General features: G+C 39.2%; 1 protein-coding gene across 1 annotated transcript in view; it reads left to right on the forward strand.

Moving 5' to 3' along the window:
* The window catches only part of SLC39A12 (solute carrier family 39 member 12), an 80340-nt gene that overhangs the window by 9226 nt on the left and 45940 nt on the right, over positions 1-25174 (forward strand). Inside the window, exons 3-6 of the mRNA XM_029954476.1 lie at positions 841-1122; positions 4937-5144; positions 16916-17088; positions 21865-22036. Coding sequence (XP_029810336.1) covers positions 841-1122; positions 4937-5144; positions 16916-17088; positions 21865-22036 — 835 coding nt within the window. The remainder of the gene's footprint in view (positions 1-840; positions 1123-4936; positions 5145-16915; positions 17089-21864; positions 22037-25174) is intronic.

A 25174-nucleotide genomic window follows, 5' to 3' on the forward strand; every position in this document is an offset into this window, starting at 1 on the left:
CTGTCGAGCGGTGCTCTGTTGGAGAACGTGGGACGGGGTTGGGGCTTTCTACTTTGGATAGTGTGTGGATCCTCAAGGGGGTATCTCTTTAAGCTGAGATCTGAGAAAGGAGGGGGAAGGAGACCTGAAGGATGGTGGAAAGAGTGTGGTGGAACTGATGAAAAATTACAGGGGCAGAAGGGAAGTGAGAGACATGGAGAGAGGCCAAGGTAAGACGAGGGAAGTAGGCAGGCAAGAGCCAGACCAAATTGTGTGGAGCTTGGATTTCATTCTAAATGCAGTGGGGGGTGGGGGGGGGGAAGGCTGGGTGCCTCAGTCAGTTGAGCGTCCGGCTTCGGCTCAGGTCATGATCTCATGGTTCGTGGGTTTGAGCCCCACAATCAGGCTCTGTGCTGACAGCTCAGAGCCTGGAGCCTGCTTTGGATTCTGTGTTTCCCTCTCTCTCTGACCACCCCCCCCCTCCGCCCGCCCCCCTCACACTGTTTCTCCATCTCTCAAAAATAAATAAAAAGCATTAAATAAATAAGTAAATAAATAAATAAATGCAGTAGGGTCATTACTTTAAAAGCCAAAGAGCCAACTGGTTTTACTCATGGCAGCAGATGGACACCTAGACGTAGAGAGACTCCTCTCAGGGAATAAGGGCTCCTTGGGAGGACAGCATCGGCGTATAGAAGTCCAGCCATGATTGTCTTATTTGAAACTGGCTGTTAGACCTACCATATTCCCCTCCTATTCATAAAGTAATAATCACTGAAGATCCGATGGTCATTTAGCATTCTAGGACTAGTTGCTAAACTTTGTTTCTACTTTCGTTTTATTTTTTTGTTTTTGGAACAGTGCTTTGAAGCGGATGCCCTGTTGCGGATCGCTGGAGGAGGTGTCGAGGGTCAGCTCCGAGAGGAAGTGGTCCAGCGTGTTTCGATTCTCCTCCTCTATTACATTATTCATCAGGAAGAGATCTGCTCCTCCAAGCTCAACATGAGTAATAAAGAGTATAAATTTTACCTGCACAGCCTCCTCAGCCTCAGGCAGGACGAAGACTCCGATTTCCTTTCACAGAATGAGACAGAAGATATCCTGGCTTTCACCAGGCAGCACTTTAACACTTCTAGAAGCCAGGTAAGAAGGACGGAAGTACCTCCTGGGTGTGCTGCTAAGACACAGCCTGAGAGCCTTGTTTTGTGTCACTTATTGATTCCTATGACGGTCACGGACTTCTAAGAGAGGTATTTGTGGGGGATAGTGATGGGATGTGAATGACATCTTGTAAGAATCTGAGTACAGAAGGGGGAAGTGTGATGACTAATTATTGTAAAATGAGTCCTAGCCAGAAGGTGGGTGGGTGGGTGGGCAGGACAGGCAGTGACCGGGCAATTCTCTCTCCCTGAACGTGAAAGTGAGTGATTCATGGCTTCTGACCAATCTCCAAGGCCTGACCCACGGTGGGGAGGGCTCTGTGCCTCTTTGCCTTCCCTTCTGGCCGAGGGAAAAGGAAGACAGAGCCCGTGTGAGAGGGATGAATTTATCATTAGTTGCTTCACCGAAGAAACAGCTTGCAAAAAGCATTATTCATGACAGCCAGCACAGACAATATCTCCTCTGTAGCTTTTGATTTGTGCTGCACACGTTCAAGGGTCTCTTGAAGTGCCTTCCTTTCCTCACGGCTCCCGCTGTGAGCAGCCAGGCACCTGGTCCTTCTGCCCTTCGTTACTATTCCAGCAAAAGCCGGCCTTTCAATGACCTGTATACCTTCTGCCTTGCCATGGGGAGTTTGAGCAGACAAAGCTCTCTGAACATAGGAAAGTTTTTAAAGCCACATTTTCTTAAAGAATTAATTGAGCAGTCACCATGAAAGTGAAGAGGGCCATGAAACCTGTTTTTTTTCCTCTTAAATTTTTAATTGACTTGCGTCTTTGAGCTACTATAACAAAAATATCATAGACTGAGTGGCTTATACAGAATAGAAACTTATTTCTCATGGATCTGGAGGCTGAAAGTCTAAGATCAAAGTACTGGGCAGATTTGAGAATTGGTGAAAGCCCCTATGCTGACTCATAAGAGACCATCCCCTCACTGGGTCCTCAGAGGGTGGAAGTGGCGGGGAGGAACTCTCTCTTCTAGTGGCACTAATCCCGTTCCTGAGGGCTTCACCCTCATGACCCAGTCACCTCCCGATGGCCCCACCTCATAATACTATCACAGTAAGGGGTAGGATATCAACATTTGAAATTTGGGGGAACACAGTCATTCCGTCTGTAGTGACATATGGAGACGTAGTTGATTTTGGGCCTCCATTCTGGCTTCTAGGAGCCCAAAGGTGTCTGTGCATTCATGCTACAGCTTAATGACCAGCCAACATATCCTCCAGTTTGCTGTAAAAATGTTTGATTTCTCTTGTGATTGGCACACAGAGGGAAAGACTGTTTCCTGAGGACTTTGTGGGCATCATTTTGAGAACTCATCTCACGAATCTCGAAATGGGGCCATATTTTTGTTTCCACTTCCAACTGAGAAAATGGGTTCCTTTCTAGAATTCAGTTTCTGCTTCAATAAGGAAGTATGCCCACATATAGTTTCTTCACTGCACCATCTATATGATACAAGATTCGTTCAAATTAGCCACGAAGGTTTTAGTCAGCCCATCTGTTACTGCCTTTTGATGCAGATTCAATGGGAATGAAAACCCAGCGCTTCAAAGCAGATGGTGTGTGTATATTCGATGCAGATTTCTGGTTATCCAACACATGCTACAAATACCTGGGCTTCCAAGCATATGTGAGATTAAACATTCCTAGAACAGAATAAGATAATTCAATATTATGTGTAGATGTACTTTCTCCTTATAGTCAGTCAAGAAAAATTAAGAGCACTTGTTGAGTTGGAACCCTTGCTGGGCCTTAGACTAGTTGTCTCCTGGAGGAGGGCACTGTCTCTAGCTCTTGGAAAGTGTCCTTTAGTTTGTTCATTTGGACTAGAATTCCCTTAGGAATCCTCAGTCACTTGATGGAGATGGAGACTTTTACAGGAGGTCTGTTGGCATCTCATTGAAGGATCTAGAAGGACTAGAGAGTGTGAGGTCACAGAAGGTGCTGGCAGACCAGGCCCACCATTACCAGCATCTCCAGGTCTTGGACTGCAGAGGACTGAGACTTGGTAGGTGAAGCCACTAACAGCCGCTCCAGGTGGTCCTTAACCAGCTCAGCAAGAAGCAGCTTTACATTGCTGCCACCCTCCCTAATGGTCCAGAGTATAAATATGCCTCTAGTCATTCATTCTCCTTCGTCCAGCTACTATTTTATCTTCTTGACTCAGTGTCTTGCTTCCACCTCTCTCTGTTTTCCCCCCACTGTTTGCTGTTTTCAGAGGAAATGAATAGGGGTATCCACAGACTTCTCTACCATTCCAGACTCTTACATAGAAAAGTAGTGGTTCATATTTCCATTATACAGGTGACAAACCTAGAAACCTGAGTCATTTTTTAACTCTGGATGCCGTGACATTTTCCTACAAGTCCTTTGTAATGTTCCTCAAATTACATCCACTTCTTTCCATCTCTTAGTGCTATTATCTTAGATCAAGAGTTATCTTGGATTAATAAATAACTCCTGAACTAGACTTTCTGCCCTTAGTTTCTATCCCTGGCAATTTATTCACTACTTTACCACCAGAGTGATATTTCTAGAACATACCATATTGTATTATTCTTTTGTTTATAACATTAGTGGCTCCTCTGGAGCCTTTAGGGGGCAAGTTTTCATAACACTGAATATAAGGCCCTTGCCACCTTCTCCAGCCTTCTATCAGATGCACCACTAGACACTGGGACCAAGAAGAATAGTAGCTAAGATTCGCTGAGTGTGTTCTATGGACCAACTACTGTATTAGGTATTTTACACACATGAGCTCATCTCATCTTAATAATCTTTGTGGTAGACAGTGTTGTCTTTTTACTGATAAGAATATGAGGGTGAGCAAAGTTAATCATTTTGCCCAAGGTTGCTCAGTTACAAATAGCAGAGATAGTATTAAAACCTTATCTGTCCCGAGCATGATGCTATGGAACTCACTTTGAGGATAGCTAAGTCCCATCACCAACTTGTATTTCCATTTATTTCTCTCTACAAGAGGAAGGGTATCTAAGAGCACAGGCTATGGAGTCATATCTGAGAGCACATTGGGACTCTACCTGTTACTGGCCAGGTGGTCTGTGAAAAGGGTATCCTGTGCACAGATCTCTGGGACAATGAAAAGAGAATATGGTGTAATGGACTTCGCATGGTGTCTGGCACACAGTAGGTACTCAATACATGTTCAAATGGATGAATGGTTATACTAGTGGAATGGAAGGTGAGATTCTAGGCTTTCAGATGCTCCTAATTTAACTGAAGGAAATCAATCTACATATGGAAAAGATCCTATGTCTGATGGGAGTTCAGAGAACATGGAGACTGTGCCAGCCCTGATTAGCACATAGCACACATTGAGCCTGAGACTAAAGGCAGGTGTGAAAAGGGAAGTGCTCAGTGGTGATACAGAGCAGCAGGGCCAGTGTGAAGTCAAGGTCAGGAATATAGATTTGAAAGTCCTTACACTGCAGGCTGTATGTGACGCTGGAGAGAAACAATTTCACCTGGAAGCTTGTGAACAGGAAGCGCAAGAGATCTCTTTGGAGAAGACACAACTCTGAGAGAATAATGCAAAAGGTTAGGTGATGGAGGACCAGTAGAATGGGAGTTAGAAAATACAGTGTCAGGGCAGATAAAAGAAACAAGCATTTTCCAAACAGAATTCTCTCTGAGACTAGAGAATGATTGCAGTGATGTTCCTACAAACAGGTCAGACCTCTTGTCTTCTGGGGAAATCCTAGAGATATTTTAGTCAAAACAACTTCAGAGGTTCAAGCTTTTTCTTTTGACTGTGCATCTAATTTCAGTGTTTGGAAACCAAAGTGCTACAGGAAAAGTCTGGAATACTGAGCAGGGATGGTGCTGATGAAAACACACTTCCTCGGTTGGCAGCGACGATCATCACTTTGTCCCTCCAAGGGGTCTGTCTGGGGCAAAGAAACTTGCCTTCGCCAGACTATTTTACGGAATATATTTTCAGTTTTTTGAATAGTACAAATACTCTCCACCTATCGGGTAAGGATGCTTTTCATGAATTTAACTATCAAGTCATGCCTACTAAATAAATTGTGCCCAAAAGAAAGAGTGATGCTTTTTGATGACTCAATTTATTCAGGTAGGTTCTAAACACCATTGTGTCTTAGCATGTATTAAGACAGCTCAGGTGGCCCCTTCAGGGCAAGCAGGCTGCCGTATCTGTGTGGTGATGAGGCAGAAATAGGGACTCAGCCCGTTTCAGCAATGATGATGATACTATGGATGTAGAGCCAAGGAAGAGATTTTTAGGACCTGCCGTAAGTACGTAGGAACACTTGTATATTTGATACATAGTCCTGGGCTAGGGGTCGCAAACTCTTGCCCTGAATGAAGAAATGGTATGTGCAATGGTGCAAGAGCCTTGGTAGCATTTTCTTGTAACCATAAGGATCTATTATTTAATTTTAAATAAAAGTCATGTGAACTATCCATCCTGGTTATATTTGTGACTGCCAGGTTTTTTGGAACTCCACGAAGAAATGGGATGCCAGGGATGGAATCAGAATGTTTTACAGATTTCTTTGTACTTGACAAGACATTAAAAATGAAATGCCATTTAAAAAACCTGTATCAAAATGCCCTGTCTTGCACACTAAGCGCTCCCGGAATGTCGCATAATAGCTGTTGCTAACTGCTAACGCACTTCCTGTTGGGAAGTCACGACATAAAGGGAGAAGTGAATTTACCAAGGGACCAACCCACCCGTGATCTGGATAAACCTCCCAACTCGGAAAGGAGGGCTTGAGATCTGGAGCCATCCTTGTCGGTGTGGAGCTTCCCCTGGACTTGTTTGCACAACAATTTGAATGACAGATGTGGTTTTCTACAGTTCATTTGCATTTCCTGTTAAAAGCTGAAATATAATTAAATCATGTTACCTAGCTGTCATACCTAGGAGATAAGCCAGGAAAAGGCATGTTATACCGAGAATAATTTTGAGGTGGGAGACAGGAGTTGGGAAATTTTAGCAGTGCAGTTTCCGTTGCAAGTGGAGGAGAACACTGATTTCACTTTTCAAAGTGGCATCAACATGTCTGCCACTTGAAGGCTCAATCACCCCAAGAAATAGGAGGTGATCAGACTGCAATACAGAATAAAGTTAGAGGCAAGCTGTGTAGATAGGGGTCATTGTGGACCTTCATTAAAATACCCAAGTAACTGTTCATGAGAGATATACCAGTGGACCGCTCACTTTTGCATTTGAGAATTCAGAATTCCACGTCCAAGTGCCATTCCATCTCAGTGCAATTAGGTGTTTGTTCCCGAAGCCATTAGACCATTTTTCTCATAGCTGCCTCCGAGTTAGGGCTCTGCTGATATTGATTGTGTCCTGGAGTGGGAAGGCAGAAAGTACGCTAGTTTTAAGTGTTGTTGTTTTTCATGTAAAACCAGTATACTTAACATACGGTGTTATATTACTTTCAGGTGTACGATATAATGATTCAATGCTAGACATTACTCATTGCTCATCAGGATAAATGTATTCTTCATCCCTTTCACCTATTTCGCCCATCCCCCCCCTCCCCGTTGGGGACCATCTGTTCTCTACAGTTAAGAATCTGTTTTTTGGTTTGTCTCTCTTTCTTTGATTTTTTCCTTTGTATTGTTTCTTAAATCCTACATATGAGTGAAATCATATAGTAATCATCTTCCTCCTACTGACTTAGTTTGCTTAGTGTTTTACTCTTCGCTTTGTCCACATTCTTGAAAATGACAAGGTTGCATTTTGTGTGGCTGGATAATATTCCATTGTGTATATACCACATCTTTACCGTTCATCTGTCGGTAGCACTTGGGCTCCTTTCGTAGTTTAACTATTGTAAAGAATGCTGCATAAACACAGGGGTGTATATAACCTTCTGAATTAGTATTTTTGTATTCTTTGGGAAGATACCTAGTAGTGCGATTACTGCATTATATGGTAGTTCTATTTTTAATTTTCTGAGGAAACTACATACTGTTTTCCACACTGGCTGCACCAGTCTGCATTTTTACCAATAGCACATGAAGGTTCCTTTTCTCCTTGCCAAACATTTGTTACTTCTTGTGTTTTTGATTTTAGTCATTCTGACAGGTGTGAGGTGGTATCTTGTGGTTTTGATTTGCATTTTCCTGATGTGAGTGGTGTTGAGCCTCTTTTCATGTGTCTGTTGGCCATCTGGATGTTTTTATTTCTTCTTTCAAATTGTTATTTAAATTCTATTCAGTTAACATACAGTGTAATACTGGTTTCAAGAGTAGAATTTAGTGATTCATCATTTACATATAACACCTAGTGCTCAATACAAGTGCCTTCCTTAACAGCCCATCCTCCACCCACCTTCCCCCCATCAGCCCTCAGTTTGTTCTTTGTAGTTAAGAGTCTCTTACGGTTTGCTTCCCTATTTTTTTTTCCTTCCCCTATGTTCATCTGTTTTGTTTCTTAAATTCCACATATAAGTGAAATCATGTGGTATTTGTCTTTCTCTGACTGACTCATTTTGCTTAGCATACTATATCCTTGCAAATGGCAAGATTTGATTCTTTTTGATGGTTGAATAATATTTCATTATATATGAAATCTTCTTTATCCATTCATCAGCTGATGGGCATTTGGGTTCTCTCCATAATATGGCTATTGTTGGGAATGCTGTTATAAACATTGGGGTGCATGTGCCCCTCCAAATCAATATGTTTGTGTCCTTTGGGTCAATAATACCTAGTAGTTCAGTTGCTAGTCATGGAATAATTCTAATTTTAACTTTTTGAGGAACCGCCATACTGTTTTCCACAGAGGCTGCACCAATTCTCATTCCTACCAACATTGTAAGGAATTTCCCCTTTCTCCACATCCTTGACAATATCTGTTGTTTCTTGTGTTGTTAATTTTAGCCATCCTGACAGGTGTAGGGTGGTATCTTATATAACTTTGATTTGTATTTCCCTGATGATGAGAGACATCTTTTCAAGTGTCTGTTGACCATCTGAATGTCTTCTTTGGAAAAATGTCTATCCATGTCTTCTGTCCATTTCTTAATTGGATTATCTGTTTTGGGGGTGTTGTGTTTGATAAGTACTTTATAGATTTTGGATACTACCCCTTTATTCAATATGTCATTTACAAATATCTTCTCTCATTCTGTAGGGTGTGTTTTAATCTTGTGGATTGTTTCCTTTGCTCTGCAGGAGCTTTTTATCTTGATGAGGTCCCAATAGTTTATTTTGGCTTTTTTCCCCCTTGCTTCTGGCAATGTGTCTAGTAAGAAGTTGCTTGGCCAGGGTCAAAGAGATTGCTGCCTGTGTTCTCTGCTAGGATTTTGATGGTTTCCTATCTCACAGTTAGGTCTTTCATCCATTTTGAATTTTTTGTTATGTTTGGTGTAAGAAAGTGGTCCAGTTTCTTCTGCGTGTGCTGTCTAGTTTCCCCAACACCATTTGTTGAAGAGACTGTCTTTTTTCCCATTGCATATTCTTGCCTTCTTTGTCAAAGAATAATTGACCAGATCATCATGGGTTCATTTCTGGGCTTTCTATTCTGTTCCATTGGTCTATGTGTCTATGTCTGCACCAGTACCATACTCTTTTGATTACTACAGCTTTGTAGTATAACTTGAAGTCCATAATTGTGATACCTCCAGTTTGGTTTTTTGTTTTCAAGATTGCTTTGGCTATTCACATTCTTATGGTTCCATACACATTTTAGGATTGCTTGTTCCAGATCTGTGAAAAGTGCCGTTGGTATTTTGATAGGGAGTTCATTAAATATGTAGAGTGCTTTGGGTATTCTAGACATTTTAACAATATTTATTCTTCTAATCGATGAGTATGGAATGGTTTCCCATTTATTTGTGTCCTCTTCAATTTCTTTCACCAGTGTTTTATTATTTTCAGAGTATAGGTCTTTCACTTCCTTGGTTAAGTTTATTTCTAGGTATTTTATTATTTTTGGTGCAATTGTAAATGTGACTGTTTTCTTAATTTCTCTTTCTGCTGCTTTATTATTAGTATATAAAAATGCAACAGGGGCACCTGGGTAGCTCAGTCAGCTAAGCATACAACTCTTGATTTCAACTCAGGTCATGATCCCATGGTTATGTGTTCAAACCCTACCCACATCAGGCTCTTAGCACAGAGCCTGCTTGAGATTCTCTCTCTGCCTCTCTTTCTGCCCTTCCCCTCATTGGTTGGTCTCTCTCTCTCTCTCTCTCCCCCTTGCCCCAATAAACAAACATTAAAAAAAAGAGAGATGCAACAGTTTCTGTCCATTGATTTGGTATCCCTCAATCTTACTGAATTCATTTACTAGTTCTAGTAGGGTTTTTGTTTTTTTTGGAAGTTGTTAGGGTTTTCTTTGTATGGTATTATCTCATCTGCAAATAGTGAAAATTTTATTTCTTCCATACCAATTTAGTTGTCTTCTATTTCATTTTCTTGTTTGATAGCTATGGACAGGACTTCCAGTACTATGTTGAATTAAAATGGTAAGAGTGGACCTCCTTGTCTTGCACCTGACCTGAGAGGAAAAGCTCTCAGATTTTCTCCCTATGGAGGATAATGTTAGCTGTGGGTTTTTATAATGGCCTTTATTATGTTGAGGTATATTCCCTCAAAACCTACTTTGCTGAAGGTTTTTATCATGAATGGATGTTGTACTTTCTCAAATTCTTTTTCTGCAACTATTGAAAAGATCATATGGTTTTTTAATTTTTTCTTTTGTTGATGTGATGTATCACATTGATTTGCGAATATTGAACCACCCTTGCATCCTAGGAATACATCCCATTTGATTGTGGTAAATGATTTTTTTTAATGTATTGTTGGTTTGGGTGTGCTAATATTTTGTTCAGGATTTTTGCATCTTTGTTCATCAACAATATTAGTCTATAGTTCTCTTTTTTGTGGTGTCTTTTTTTTCAATATTTTATTGTCAAGTTGTTTTCCATACAACACCCAGTGCTCTTCCCCATAAGTGCCCTCCACCATCACCACCACCTCTTTTCCCCCCTCCCCCTTCCCCTTCAACTCTCAGTTCATTTTCAGCATTCAATAGTCTCTCAAGTTTTGTATCCCTCTCTCTCCCCAACTCTCTGTTGTGGTGTCTTTATCTTGTTTTGGTACAGGGTAATGCTGGCCTTACAGAGTGAATTTGGAAGATTTCCTTCCTCTTATTTTTTCAAGAATAGCGTGAAAAGAATATATATAACTCTTCTTTAAATGTTTGGTATAATTCACCTGTGAAGCTCTCTGGTCCTGGACTTTTGTATGTTGGAGTGTTTTAGATTACTAATTCAATACTAATAATCAGTCTGTTCAAATTTTCTATTTCTTCCTGATTGTGTTTTGTTAGGTCACATGTTTCTAAGAATCTATCCATGTCTTCTAGGTTGTCCAATTGGTTGGCATATGGTTTTTTATAATATTCTCTTATAACCCTTTATATTACTTTGGTGTCAATTGTTGTTTCTTCTCTTTCATTTCTGATTTTTAAAATTTGAGTCCTCTCTCTGGCTGAAGGTTTACCAATTTTGTTTATCTTATCAAAGAACAAGCTTCTGGTTTCATTGATCTATTGTTTTGTTTTGTTTTTTAGTTTCTATTTTGTTTATTTCTGCTCTAATAGTTATTATTTTTTTCCCTTTACTGGTTTTGGGTTTTGTTTGTTCTTCTTTTTCTAGCTCCTTTAGGTCTAAGGTTTCCTTGTTAATTTGAGATTTTTTGTGCTTCTTGAGGTAGACCTGTCTTACTATGAACTTCCCTCTTAGAGCAGCTTTTCCTGCATCCCCCAAATTTTGGACTGTTCTGGTTTCATTTTCATTTGTCTCCATGTATCTTTCAATTTCCTCTTTGTTTTCTTGGTTGACTCATTTATTGTTTAGTAGTACATTATTTAACCTCCATATATTTATGTTCAGATTTTGTCTTGTTGTCGATTTCTAGTTTCACAGTATTATGTTCAGTAAAGATGCATGGTATGACTTTGATCTTTTTGAATTTGTTCAGACTTGTTTTGTGGCCTAATATGTGATCTACTCCATAGAATGTTTCATGTGCATTTAAAAAGAATATGTATTCTGCTGTGTTAGGATGGAATGTTCTGAATATATGTTAGACCTGTCTGGTTCAATGTGTCAAAACCACTCTTTCTTTGTTGATTTTCTGTTTAGATTATCTGTCCTTTGATATAAGTGGGGTATTAAAGTCCCATACTATTTTTGTATTACTATTGATTACTTCCTTTATGGTTGTATTAACTCTTTTATGTATTTGGATACTCTCATGTTGGGTGCATGAATATTTACAATTGTTATATCATCTTGATGGATTGCCCCCACTAAAGATTTTTTTATAATGTTTTTAGTTTTGAGAGAGAGAGCAAGCAAGCAAGCACAAGTTGGGGAGGGGCAGAGAGAGAGAGGGACAGACAGAAGATCCAAAGTAAGCTCCACACTGTCAACACAAAGCCCAATATGGGTTCCAACTCACAGACCATCAGATTGTAACCTGAGTTAACTGAGCCACCCAGGCTCCCCACCTCCTTAATGATTTTATAGTGTCCTTTGTTTCTTATTTCAATCTTTGTTTTAAAGCCATTTTATCCAATATAGGTATTGCTACCCTGGCTTTTTTTTTTTTCAAATCCAGTTACATAATAAATACTTCTCCATTCCTTCATTTCAATCTGTATGTGTCTTTAAGTCTGAAATAGTCTTATATAGTCTTATATATATATATATATATAGATGGGTCTTGCTTTTTTATTCATTTTGTCATCTTGTCTTTGATTGGACCATTTAGTCCATTTACATTAAAGGTAATTATTGATAGGTAAGTATTTATTACCATTTTGTTACTTGTTTTATGATTGTTTTTGTAGTTCTCTGTTCCTCCCTTTTCTTGTTCTCTTCTCTCATAATTAGTTGGCTTTCTTTAGCAATGTTTGGGTTCCTTTCTCTTTCTTCTTTGCACACCTATGACTGGTTTTTGATTTGTGGTTTCCATTAATTTTGTATATTAAATTGATGGTCACTCACATTTGAACCCATTCTTTAATCCTCTCCCCACCCCCACGTTTTAAGTACATGGTGTCACACTTTACATCATTTTATTTGTGCGTCCTTTAAGTGATTTTTATAGATATACTTATTTTTACTGCTTTTTTGCTTCCTTCTTTTCTTACTCTAATTTATATTCTTCCCTTGCCACACAGAGTCCACTTTAGTATTTCTTATACGGCTGGTTTAGTGGTCATGAATTCTCTTAACTTTTGTTTCAGAAGTTCTTGATTTCTGCTTCTATTCTGAATGCTACCTTTACTGGATAGAGTACTCTTGGTTCCAAGTTTTTTTCTTTCAGCACTTTGAATATATAGTGCCATTTAATTCTGGCCTGCAAAGTTTCTACTGAAAAATTAGCTGATAGCCTTGTGGGGTTTACTTTGTATGTAACTATTTTCTTTTCTCATGCTGCTTTTAAAATTCTTTTTTTAACTACTTTTTGCCATTTTAATTACTATGTGTGGACCTTCTTGGGTTGATTTTGTTGGGGACTCTCTGTGCCCCATGGTTATGGATATCTGTTTCCTTCTGCAGATTTGGGAAATTTTCAGCTATTATTTCTTCAAAGAAATTTTCTAGCCCCTTTTCTTTCTCCTCTTCTCCTGGGTTTCTTGTGATGTGAGTATTGCTGAGTTCCCTAAGTCTATTTTCATCATATTTCATGATTTTCTTTTCCCCTGATTGCCTTCTATTGCTCTATCTTCCTGGTTGGTGATCCATTGTTTGGTTTCCTCTAGTCAACTATTTACTCCATCTGGTGTATTTTTTACTTTATTTATTGGGTTCTTCAACTCTGATTGGTCCTTTTTAATTGGCTCTTTTTCTGTCTCTGTGTTAAAGGTCTCATTGATGTCCTTCAGTCTTTTCTCAAGTCCTGTGAGTATCTTTATAAGCATTGCTTTAAATTATCTAGCAGGCATATTACTTATCTCCATTTTATTTAGGTTGCTTGCTGTGATTTTGTCCTGTGCTTTCATTTGGGACATATTCCCCTGTCTATTCTTATTGTCTAACGCTCTGTGTCTGTTTCTATGTGTTAGGAAAGTCAGCTAGGTCTCCTGCTCATGATAGTAGTGGCTTTATGAAGAAGAGATCCTGTAGTGCCCTGAGTGCAGTGTCTCCTGTTCAGAACCTGCTGCATCAGGAGAGCCTTCTATGTCTCTTGCATGCATCCTGCTATTTTGGCTGAAACAGTTTTCCTTCAGTCCAGTCATGTGCAATGGCTCTCTCTGCCTATTGTGGACAGGGTTTGGTCCCTGTAGTGTTAGTGGGTAATACCAAACTGTAGGGCACTTTCCCTGTATTGTACCCTAACAAGCTTTCATTGGTGGGTGGGGCCTGTCATAAGATCCCCTGTCTGTCCCTCTGCTAAGCCTCTACTCTGATGCTTGTGTGTGGTTATCTTTCCCTCTCCCTGGGGCAGGAGTCAGTTTGGAGTGATGCTAGCTCCTGTTTGGGCTGCTTGCACACTGCCAGGCTTGTGGTACCACTTTGGATTAGCTAAGCCAAGAACATATTGGGAGGGGCAGATCCTCAGTGTGTGGAGTGGGAGGGATGGTATTAGCAAGGTTTGTCTGGGTCTGCTGTGAGAGGGGACATGGAGGAGAGGCCTGGCTGGAGGGAGTGTGTCTGCAGGGGGAGAAGGGGCAGGGTGTGCTCTTTGTAAATTATGTGGTGAATGTAGGGGCTGTATGGGGGGGGCCCACAGGTGTCTGTGTGTCTGGGCTGGGGGAGCAGGGAAGGAAAATGGTACCCACCAGCATCTTTGCTCCTGGAAGAATGTCTCAATGATCCCTGCCCTTCTAGCAAGAGCTCTGAGACTAGTAAACAAATCTCTCTCTCTCTCTCTTCTTCATGCTCCTGGTGTTTTTCAAACTACTGCTTCTATGCTGTATCACAGCAGGGCTGTTTTTTGTACTGTTTCTTTAAGGTCTGGGAGTCAGTTTCCTCTCCCCTTCCCAGTTCTCAGAGCCAACCCACTGATATTTAAATTTCCAGGTTTTAAGCCCCATTGGTCCCTTTGGTTTTCAAAGCCAAACGTTATGGGGATTTCACTTTCCTATGTTGGCTCCTTGGTGTGAGAATCTCTTTCTCTACCTTTTTCTGGGACTGTGGGTCCCACCCTCCCACAGACTCTCCTGCAATTTTTTTCACTCCGCACTGTGTCTCCACTCTTCCTTCCCTCTTCCAAGCAGTCTCTTCCCTAAATTTAGCTTTGGTGAACTTGTTCTTCCAGTGTTCAGGTTGTTTTCTGGGTTATTTACACTGGTGTGTTATCTGGTTGTATCCAAGAGATACAATTTAAGGTCCTCCTACTCTGCCATCTTCTCCAGAAGTCAGTTTTAAGTTTTTTTGGTGTGTTTTTGTGTGTTTTTTTGTTACAGTAATTCTGAATAATAAAAGATATATAATAAAAATGTAATACAAACAAAAATATAAACAGTAATATAGTCAGCCCCATGCACACAGTATCTAGCCCCAACAGTTACCAGCAATTAGATAACCTTATTTTATATTTGCTTCCACCCTTCCCTATCACTTGATTATTTTGAAGCAAATAATTATTAAATATTTCTGTACAAATCTCTAATAGACAAGAGTTTTTAAAAGCACCTTATGCCCAATCACAACTAAAAAATTAATATTGATTCTTTAATATCATTAAAAAGTCCATTAGTGTTCACATTTTCCCGATGGCTAAAAAAAGACTTTTTACTTTTTATCAAAATAAGATTTAAATAATGTTCATAACATTTAAATTGTTGGTATATCTCTTCAGTTTCCCTTTATAGATGTCATGCCTCTCCCCCAACTCCACCTTCTCAATTTTGTTGCAACTTTTTGTTAGAAAAAAGGGAGACAGTTTATCACATCTGGATTTTGCTGATTCCATTTCTAGTCATCCAATATGCATTTCTAGGCACTTTGCTTCATGTATATTGGATGTTATAGAGATTTGATTAGGTGGTTTATTTATTTGGAGGAGACTGTCTTATAGTTAGTACCTTCCACCGGAAGGTCCATAGCACGTAGTTATCTTTTTTTGGGAAGTTGTAAGGTAGTGATGGTAATTGTCTAGATTGATTTTTTACAACTTATGAAATGGTGTTCTTCAAATGTACTCTTTTCTTCTCCATTTATTAGTGTAATAATTCTGTAATGGAAAACTTCCCCTCATCATAATTTCATTGTATTGAGGTTTATAAAGTAAGAATAAATACTTTTTTTTTTTAAGTTTACTTATTTTGAGAGAGAACTCACAAGTAGGGACAGAGGGCAGACAGAGAGGAAGAAAATGAATCCCAAGAAGGCTCTGCGCTATCAGTGTGGTCTCACAAACTGTCAGATTGGATTATTTTTGTTACTCTATCTTCATTTTCAGTAATTCTTCCTTTTACTATTTCAAATATGTGATGGAGCTCCTTTAGTGACCTTTTCATTTCACTTACTGTATTCAACACCAGAATTTCCGTTTGAACTTCTATATCATTTTGATTTTCTTATTTCTTCTATTTGTTGATCTACTGTTGTCACACTTTAAGTCTTTAACTATGATTTCCTTTAGTTCTTTCAGCACACTGATAATAGCTGCTTTGAAGTCTTTTTTCTGCTTAATCCAGCATCTGGGAATACTCAGAGACATATTTATTCACTGCTTTCCTCCCTGATTCTGGGTCACACCTTCCCATTTTTTTTTTACAAGTCTTGTAACTTTCTTTTCTCTGAAGCTACTCATTTAAAATAAAATACTGTAGTAACTCTAGTTTGTCATTTTTCCTGTCATGGATGATAACATTCAGGAAAATACCAGGGACATTGTATTCCCAAGCAAGCAGATGGATAAATCCAAAGAAATTCACCATTATATTTATTCTCTGTACCAATTAATTTTTTAATTGTTATGTATTTTTGAGAGGTGGGAGGGGCAGAGAGAGAGAGAGAGAGAATTCCAAGCAGGCTCCATGCTGTCAGGGAACTAACTGCCTGATATGGGGCTTGATCTCATGAATCATGAGATTGTGGCCTGAGTGGAAATCAAGAGTTGGACATTTAACATACTGAATACAATGCATACTGCCCCTGTACCAATTTTTACAAGCCTAGAGCTGTACCAAGGGAAACTAAACTGTAGTCTAGAAACTGACAACCATACTGCAGTAGCATTAGAAAACCAAGTCAATTGTCTCTACAATCTCAGATCTCTTTCATTTCCTTTCTTGTTTCTGCATAAACAAACCCTTAAAAGGAAAATAATTTGATTGGCTTCAATATATTAAAGTCATAGTTAATCTACTGAGGATGTATATAGCACCTCAAGGAAATGAATTTCCTATGGATTAGGCCAGTTCTATCCTTTGTTTCCATTTTTATAGGAAACATCTAGAAAAAGAAATAGCTGGCTCAAGAGAAGGTATTTCTTTGGAGGAATTGCCCACTCTATCATCCCTAGGAGATAATGTAGTGGGAACATCTTTTTAAGACTGATTCAGCCCCAAAGCTTTGTCAAGATCTTGTGAGAAAATTAATATCCATGTGAAGCATGTTATTACTGTTCAGAATAACACTTTGACTTTTCATTGGAACCAAATTTATTTCAAAAAAAAAGAACCAAATTTATTTAGCAAAATATCTATGCTGTGGCCATAAGAAATTGTAATTATTCTGAGATTGACCTGTCTTTATTCTATGTGACCAGATTTTGTATGAAATTTCTAGAACTAGACCAACTCCTCAACACTCTCTCGACCAAAAGTACCTGTATCAGAAAAGATGAACTCCATCACCTTGAAAGGAAACAAAAAAACCTAACAATTTCTGAGTGGGGGTACCCTAATCTGTCTGTATCCACGGACCAAGATTCGGAAGACAGTTCAGTTTCCTGGGAGAAGGTATTCTTATTATTCTTCTTATATCACCAATTGCTACTGTCAAATTGTGAAAATTCTGTAAGAGTTTTGCAAAATTTAAAGGATAATGTGTATTTCCTTAAATGTGAAAATATTCTATTTGTACAGGGTGGTCATGGCTTTTTTCTTCTACAAATGGGTCTCTGCAGGCATAAATGTGAGGCCAACATATGTAGGAGAGTAAGACAATATATATAGATAGATATAGATAAATAGAGATATAGATACATACATAGTAAGTAAATATATATATGTATGTTACTCCTTCCTCCCTTATATCTATATTGAATACATGAATAATTAATTCAGCAAACATACTGAGCATTTATTATCTGCCAGTCACCATCATGGTCATTGGGGATATAGTATTGAACAAAAATAGACACAACTCCTTTGGAGACCACAGGGTAAGCGTAGAACACAGACATTGCAAATATACTTACAATGATGAATGAATGCTTTAAACTTAGATAAGGTTATGAAGAGTTTACTTTGGGCTGTGAGTAACAGAGAGATGTTTGTATAGTAGGTAGCCCTGAGGTTTTTGAGAAAAGGTGATACATGAGCCTATAAACATATTTCTATCCATATTTCCTAAAGTTGTGCTCCAATGTACATTCACTTGTCTACCTTGATATTTCTTAAAATGGGTCCTATGATGAAATTGGTGTGGGAAATACTAGAAATGCATATTGCACTGAAGCATATTAAGGTATCTGGGGAAGTCTCTTAGCAAATAAACTTCTTTGATCTTATTGAACCCAGCATTTCTCAAATTTTGACTGTAGAATCCTTCCCTGCCCTAAGCATTGAAAATCCTGAGAAACTGATGTTCCACGAGCATGACTTATGCTTGAGTATGTGTGTTAGACATAACACTATTTCACCTGCATTGCCTCATTTAATTATTATAGCAACTATATGAGATTAGAGTATATTATTCCATACTATAGATATTTTTCTGTACTACAGATAAGGAAATTGATGCATGGAGCTAATATATAACTGCCTATGTTTCCAGAAACTGAGGATATATATTTAAGTTGATAACATATTCTGTGCTCTTAACTGTGCTATTGTTTGGGGAAATGTTGACCTAAATAAAACTATTTTTGTTATTTGTATCTTAGATGAGCAAGGTACAATTTGTACCTTAAAAGAGCAAAATCCCTTACAGATTGCTAACAATACTGAATGTTGTTCCTGTTAGTTATGAATACTGATTGAGAATACCATATATTCTGTCCCTTCCCCTGGAAATTTGTATCTCTTAATACCCTTCAGCTATTTTGCCCATCCCTTTCCACCCTCCCCTCTGGCAACCACTGGTTTATTCTCCATATGTTAAGAGTCTCTTTTTTTTATTGTTGTTTGTTCACTAGGTCTTTTTTTTTTTTTTTAGACAAAACAAGATTATTACTTAGAATATCAGATATTTTTAAAAGTGAATTTTTGTTACTTCTGCTGTATATGAAGGACATTTAGTAAAGCGGATTCTTTCAAACTCATGCTTATTGTATTGAACCCATGGTGAAAAGAGCTGAAGCCTGTGTTGGTCTTTGTTTGCCAAGTCTTTTTAGATGCTTCTTCAGGACTCCTAGAAAGGGGGCAAATTTGCCTAATGGAGACCTTATCTTCATAAAGAATGAAGATTGTTTCCTAAAATTTGAGAATTACCTACTTAAGGCATGTGACTTGAAAAAAAGATTTTTTAAAAAATGTTTTTATTTATTTTTGAGAGAGAAGGAGACAGAGGGCAAGCAGGGGAGGGGCAGAGAGAGAGACACACACAGAATCTGAGCCGTCAGCAGACAGCCCGACACTATGCTCAAACTCATGAACTTCGAGACCATGACCTGAGTGGAAGTTGGATGCTCAACGGACTGAGCCACCCAGGTGCCCCAAGCATGTGACTTCTAAGAACAGTAATAGTCATTTGCTGTGCTAATGATGCAAAATAAACAAAACCAACCTTTTCAATGGTTCTTCTCTATCCTAAACTGTCACGTTCCTTGTGACTCTTGACAGGACTCTGAGAAAGACCAGGTCTGAAGAACTTGTGTCTGTTATTTAGACCAGTGGTTCTCAGTTTTGTCCCTGGATCAGCAGTATCAGCATTACCTGGGAACTTCTCGGAAATGCAAATTCTCAGCTCCCACCCCATCATCTTCTGAATCAGAAACCCTGAGAAGGAGAGTGCAGCACTCTGCCATGTAACAAGCCATCCAAGCAATTCTTAAAACTAACGCTCAGTAACCACTGCTTTAAGAATATGTTTGTAAAGGTACCGTAGAAGTCCGATGACATCAACACAAAGATACACATATATTGACATTTTATGTAAGGGACTACAGATAGCTTAAAAGTTGTTAGCTAGATAATCTAAATTTTCATTCTTTTTATTCTTTATTTAAAAACATTTTGGGTTCGGGGCACCTGGGTGGCTCAGTCAGTTAAGCAGCTGACTTTTGCTCAGGTCATAATCTCATGGTCTGTGAGTTTGAGCCCCACATTGGGCTCTGTGCTAACAGCTCAGAGCCTGGAGCCTGCTTCAGATTCTATGTCTCCCTCTCTCTCTCTCTGGTCCTTCCTGCTCTCTCTCTGTCTCTCTCTCTCTCTCTCAAAAAAAAAATAAACTTTAAAAAAACCTATTTATAAATATTTTGGGTTTAAAATTTTATAGAATGTAATGAGTCACCTTTAAGGCCATTTGTGTTAGTGGTTTCAAAAGAAATTTAAATCCTACAAAGGACCTGCATAGTACAGGAACAGCAAATGAAGATCAAGGGCACAGAAGCTTATAATAGAATATCCTTAATCTAGGAGAAGATAGTCTAAGACCAGAACTATTCGATTTCTTGGCAATGAACTGGGGAAAGATGCATGGCATTCTGTTCATTTTTCTCTCTCCTCACTCTACTTACCAGTCAAGCGCTTTTCCATGAGAATATTACTTAGGAAGGATTCATCATTAAAAGTTTGTTGCGAGTTTTCCTTTGTTGTCATCAGTAGTTTTAATGATGAAGTAATTATATTCCATTAGTAACAAATGGGGCAACAGAAAATACTGTCTTTGACACAAATTATTTTGACAAAGGGAAAAAAAAAATCCCAAATTTAGATTTCTGTTGCTTCTCTTTGTAGTAGAAGCCTTTTGGAGTTTTGCCCAGCCTTTTTCTGAGAAATGCCTGCCTCACCCACAGGCCTGAGGCCAGCAGCCATGTTTGAACAGTATGATCCCACTCCTATCTTGTGGGCAAGACTGATTGAACCAGAGCGATGTCTGACCCACAGGAGCTCATCTGCGGCTTTGCTGAAGCAATCAGATCTCCGTCAGGACTTGCAAGCTCAACTCAGTCTTGGGTTTGTGGGCTGAGAGGTTGCTTCAGAGTTGGGGCTCACATGTCCATGTGTTAACTAGCAGGGAAAACACTGGACGGTCAAAGGAAATAAATAAATGCAGAGGGAAAGAGAAAGGAGAAAATACTTGGCCCCAAAGAGAGCGAGAGAAAACAACTTTGGTTCTGATTTCCTAGCTTCAAATTGAGTTCCTTTTGAGGCATGGCTATCTTTCCAGTCTCAAAGATCATTAGTTTCCTTCCAATACAATCTCCTCTGGGTTCTCGCTGGTTCAAGGGGCTTCTCATTCCTGCCACCAGACATGTTCTGATCAAGATAGAACATTTTTTTATTCATGGAATCTTCTCCTCCCAAAACTGTGTATGCCGGAAACCCCAGCAAATCTGTCGTCATTATTTCCTGATTAGGAATGTGCCTTTGTTAAAAATCCCTACATTCTGAAGCATGGCAAATCAGAAAAGCCTTGTAAATCACTAATTTTCTTAAAATACCTTATTGATTGTGACTAAAGGTCACAAAGATATTGCATGAGGGTCTGATTTCAATAGAGGTCATCCATTTGTGCTGATGAAGCTATATACACATTAAAACCTTTAATGTAATTTCTGATACCCCAAATCAGCCCTTACCACTTCCGAGCTGCACAAACTCCTTCTGGCCGTTTTTGGAGACCTCTGGCATTTGTTGTTTACCTCTAATCCTGATCTCTTACATCGCTTCTCGGCCTTTTGGCTAAGACCAAGTGTACTATCCTGATCTCTTACAAATATGCTTATACAGTATAGAAACACTTTAAAGATTTAGATGAGCAGCAGGAGGCAACAATGATGATTTCAGTTGTTTTTGTGGAGAAGGATGTCCCTTACAAAGGTAGCTGTATCACTTCGTGTTTACACACCAGCTGGTTGACACAGCATTCACTTTGTAAAGTATTTACTTTGATTGCTTTTGAAAATACATGTTGTCTACACAGGCTTATTAAATCAGAGAATAGTAAAGACAATGATCTTATTACCTCAGAGCTCCTGTTTATCATTTGAAGTCTTGGCTTTGTTGGTACAAAGCCATCTCCGCTAAAAAACATCAAGGCTTCCTTAGCCTGCCGGCTAGCAAACCATTCCACGCATTGTAAAATACAGTGTGTTTTCAGGAAGGAAAAAAGTGTGTAAAACTCATACTAAATAATACTCAAAATGAAAGTGAGATACAGCTGACTTTGATCAGAGATGAAAAATGATCCTTGGAAATTATATATGCCCAAAATTGCATGGAAAAAAATGTAGTCATGGCTTCATGTGTCCTTTTTAGCTATTCTGTTTAGTTGTGACTCCTTGAGAATGGAAACTGATGGTAAATTTGTTTGCTGAGATTAGTAACAATGACATTCTCCCCATGCAGACGTGCTTCTCTGCCGGGCAGCTGGTAGAGATATTTCTACAAAACAGCCTTTCACCCATTTCCAAGGAAGACTTTAAGCAAATGAGTCCAGGAATCATCCAGCAATTGCTCAGCTGTTCTTGCCAGCTGCCCAAGGACCAACACGCAAAACTGCCACCAACCACTCTGGAGAGTAAGTTATGGTTCTCGCCTGAGAAAGTTGGTGCCCATAATGTATGTAATAATAACAGGGAACGGAAAGTTGGTACACATAATGTATGTAATAATAACAGGGAACGGAAAGTTGGTGCCCATCATGTATGTAAAACAACGAATGGAGGATACTTACTACATATCATGCACTGTTCTATGCATTTTACATTTCTCAACTCATTTAATCCTCACAAGCGCACTATAAGCTAGCTAATATCATCTCCCCCATTTTACAAATAAAGAAACAGGCACATAGACGTTAAGTGACTTTCCCAATGACACACAGTACGTAAGTGACAGAGTTGGGATTCAAACCCAGGTAAGTTGGCCCCAGAGTCCTTGTTTTTATCAGCCATATACTATATTACCCTTCACTGAGTATTTTGTATTTGTATGTACAGTATATAGATTGATTTTTGTCCCATATATATGACTCAGTTATGGATCAACTTAGGTCATAGGTGACAAGGGGCATGATATAAGAAAAAGAACATTAGCAGTGGACATTAGAAAAAAGAAGAGAGGGCGCCTGGTGGCTCAGTTGGTTAAGAATCCAACTTCGGCTCACGTCATGATCTTACGGTTCATGAGTTCGAGCCCCACTTTAGGCTCTATGCTGACAGCTCAGAGCCTGGAGCCTGCTTTGAATTCTGTGTCTCCCTCTCTCTCTGCTCTTCCACAGCTTGTGCTCTGTCTCTCTCTCACACAAAAATAAAATAAACCTTTTTAAAAAACATTAGAAATGGGATCAGAAATGCAAAATTAAGCCACACCTTCTATCTCCACCCAGCTCTATGATCGTAAGCCATCTCTTTATTTCCTTGAGCTTGTCTTTTTTTCCCTGCACTGTAGGAAAGCAGCGATATCACACAGGGCTCCCCATCCTTTCATACATCATGACACACCGAAAAAATGAAGGTACTTTGGCTTTGGGGTAAACCATACAGCTGCCCTGGGATAGAAGTGATCATGGAGGGAGGTGCCAGCCTCCCAGACTTGGCTGGCACCCCCAGGGGGTGAATTTGCAGCCACCCATAGCCCACGAAATCATTGCTGTGGGTGAGCTCTACAGCTCCACGGGGTAGCTGGCACTTTCACATGGGATAACATGTATAAAATTGTGTTCTGGAATTTAAAGCACCGTATATTTAAAAGAAAAGAAAATAGGGCCTAAGAATATTTGTGATAGACAGCAAACATGTGACAGGAACCCCTGCACCATTCAAACTATTACCAGTGATCTGGGGGCCTGACGTATGCTTTTCGGGGCATTTTGGTTTCTCTTTGGGATAGCCTCATGATGCCTATCAGGGATGAATTGTCCAGCTACTCACCTGTAACTCACAGGGAACTTTGCAACATTAAGTGGCTCATTTGAAGATTTTATGTGAACAAAAACCTGCCAGACCTAAATATCTAAGACTCACATTCACTAAAAGGAAAAAAGCGTCATTAGTGAGCAACTAAATAATTCAGCACCTGGTGGTCAGTGATGGCTCAGAAATGGATAAAGGGGGACAGTATCATGGCACTTAGGAGCCTCTAGGACCGAGTTTACATTTACATTCCCACCACCTGGCATGGCGTCTGCTACCTACAGACCACTGCAAAATAGCTTTCTGAACTGAAGATCTGTGAATATTTTTTCTCTCTCATGAACACCTAGATCTTTCTGGGGAACGATCTTCTTGAGAAAAATTCAGAGAAATCACACTCACTATGGAACCTAGACCAACATTACTGTGCTCAATTTAAAACGCTGCATTATGTAACTTAAGGGAAAGGCTTTAATAACAGAAAATGTAAGAAGTGGGAGGCATAGGAGACGCTATTAAGAGAAGTGTTGATGTGCTGGAATCGGACCCTGGAGTTCCAGGTTGGGTTGGGTTTCCAGGAAAGAGTGTTATGGCCGTGTATAAATCAGGTTTCAGATTTGTTCAAAGTAGCTGTGCCAGAATGGCTATGTTTTTAATTATTAGGTCAAGTTGTATTGTAGTGATGGGAAACATTCAATTAGAAACTCTAGAAGTTGCGTCACTCCAGTCAAGATGCCATAACACCTATATGAGAACCTGGGGTAGTTAGCAGAGTCCTGTGGCCACAGACATCAGATTTTACGGTTTTCAGGCTGTCTTTGTCACATGGGAGCAGGTGAAATCTGATTCACAGAGGACCTACACAGATTTCTAAGCTCTAGAGTTAGGAAGTGTCCATTCTCCTCCAATACCACACTGTAGTTGCCCTCAGGACAAAGGGGAGAATCAAAGAACTAGGAACTTTGCCTTTTGCCTGGGAAATGCCACACCCTAACTTATCCTTGTGAATTCTCAACATTTTCTGATCTTTTGTAGCTTTCATAAAAATGTGGCAACTTTGAAGTTTATTAGACATCCAGGTGTTCATGTTAAACTTCAAATGTCCTTAATTTATGTATTCAATGAGAAGAATAAGATATGATATGAACCTTGGTTAAATATCTCCAGGGATGTTTTTACAACATAGGTACTTTTATTAAGACAGAATAAAATAAAACCTCTAGGTGAGTGTATGACATTCCAAACCATTTTTATTATTTTTTAATTGTTTATTTTTTTCAAGTTTATTTATCTGGAAGGAGACAGAGACAGATAGACAGAATACCAAATAGGCTCTGTGCTGTCAGTGCAGAGCCTGATATGGGTCTTGAGCCAAAATCAAGGTTGGACATTTAACTGATAACCCACCCACATGCCCCTATTTTTAAAATTTTTAATTGTTGTAAAAAATTGAAATTGAAATGAAATTTAAGCATTCTTAAGTGAATGGTTCAGTGGTTTCACATTGTCATGCAATAAATTTCTAGAACTTTTTCAGCTTGTAAAATTGCAATTTCTATCTTTTGAACAACAACTGTTTTATAGAGAGGTTCCCTAGAAGTGAAGGGATAATGATAAGCATGGGAAAATTAAAATTGCAGTTTTTTGCTTCTTTTGAGTACACTACCAACTCTATTTTAATATTAGACTCCTGTGTAATTTAGGATGTATAATTCAATAAAGTCCTCTTAAACCCACAAGCCTATTATCATGTTACCAGCTTTTATCATTACCACAAATTAATGTAGAGGGCGAAACTTCCA

The sequence above is a fragment of the Suricata suricatta genome, chromosome 10 (genome assembly GCF_006229205.1).
Source record: "Suricata suricatta isolate VVHF042 chromosome 10, meerkat_22Aug2017_6uvM2_HiC, whole genome shotgun sequence".
NCBI classification, from domain to species: domain Eukaryota; kingdom Metazoa; phylum Chordata; class Mammalia; order Carnivora; family Herpestidae; genus Suricata; species Suricata suricatta.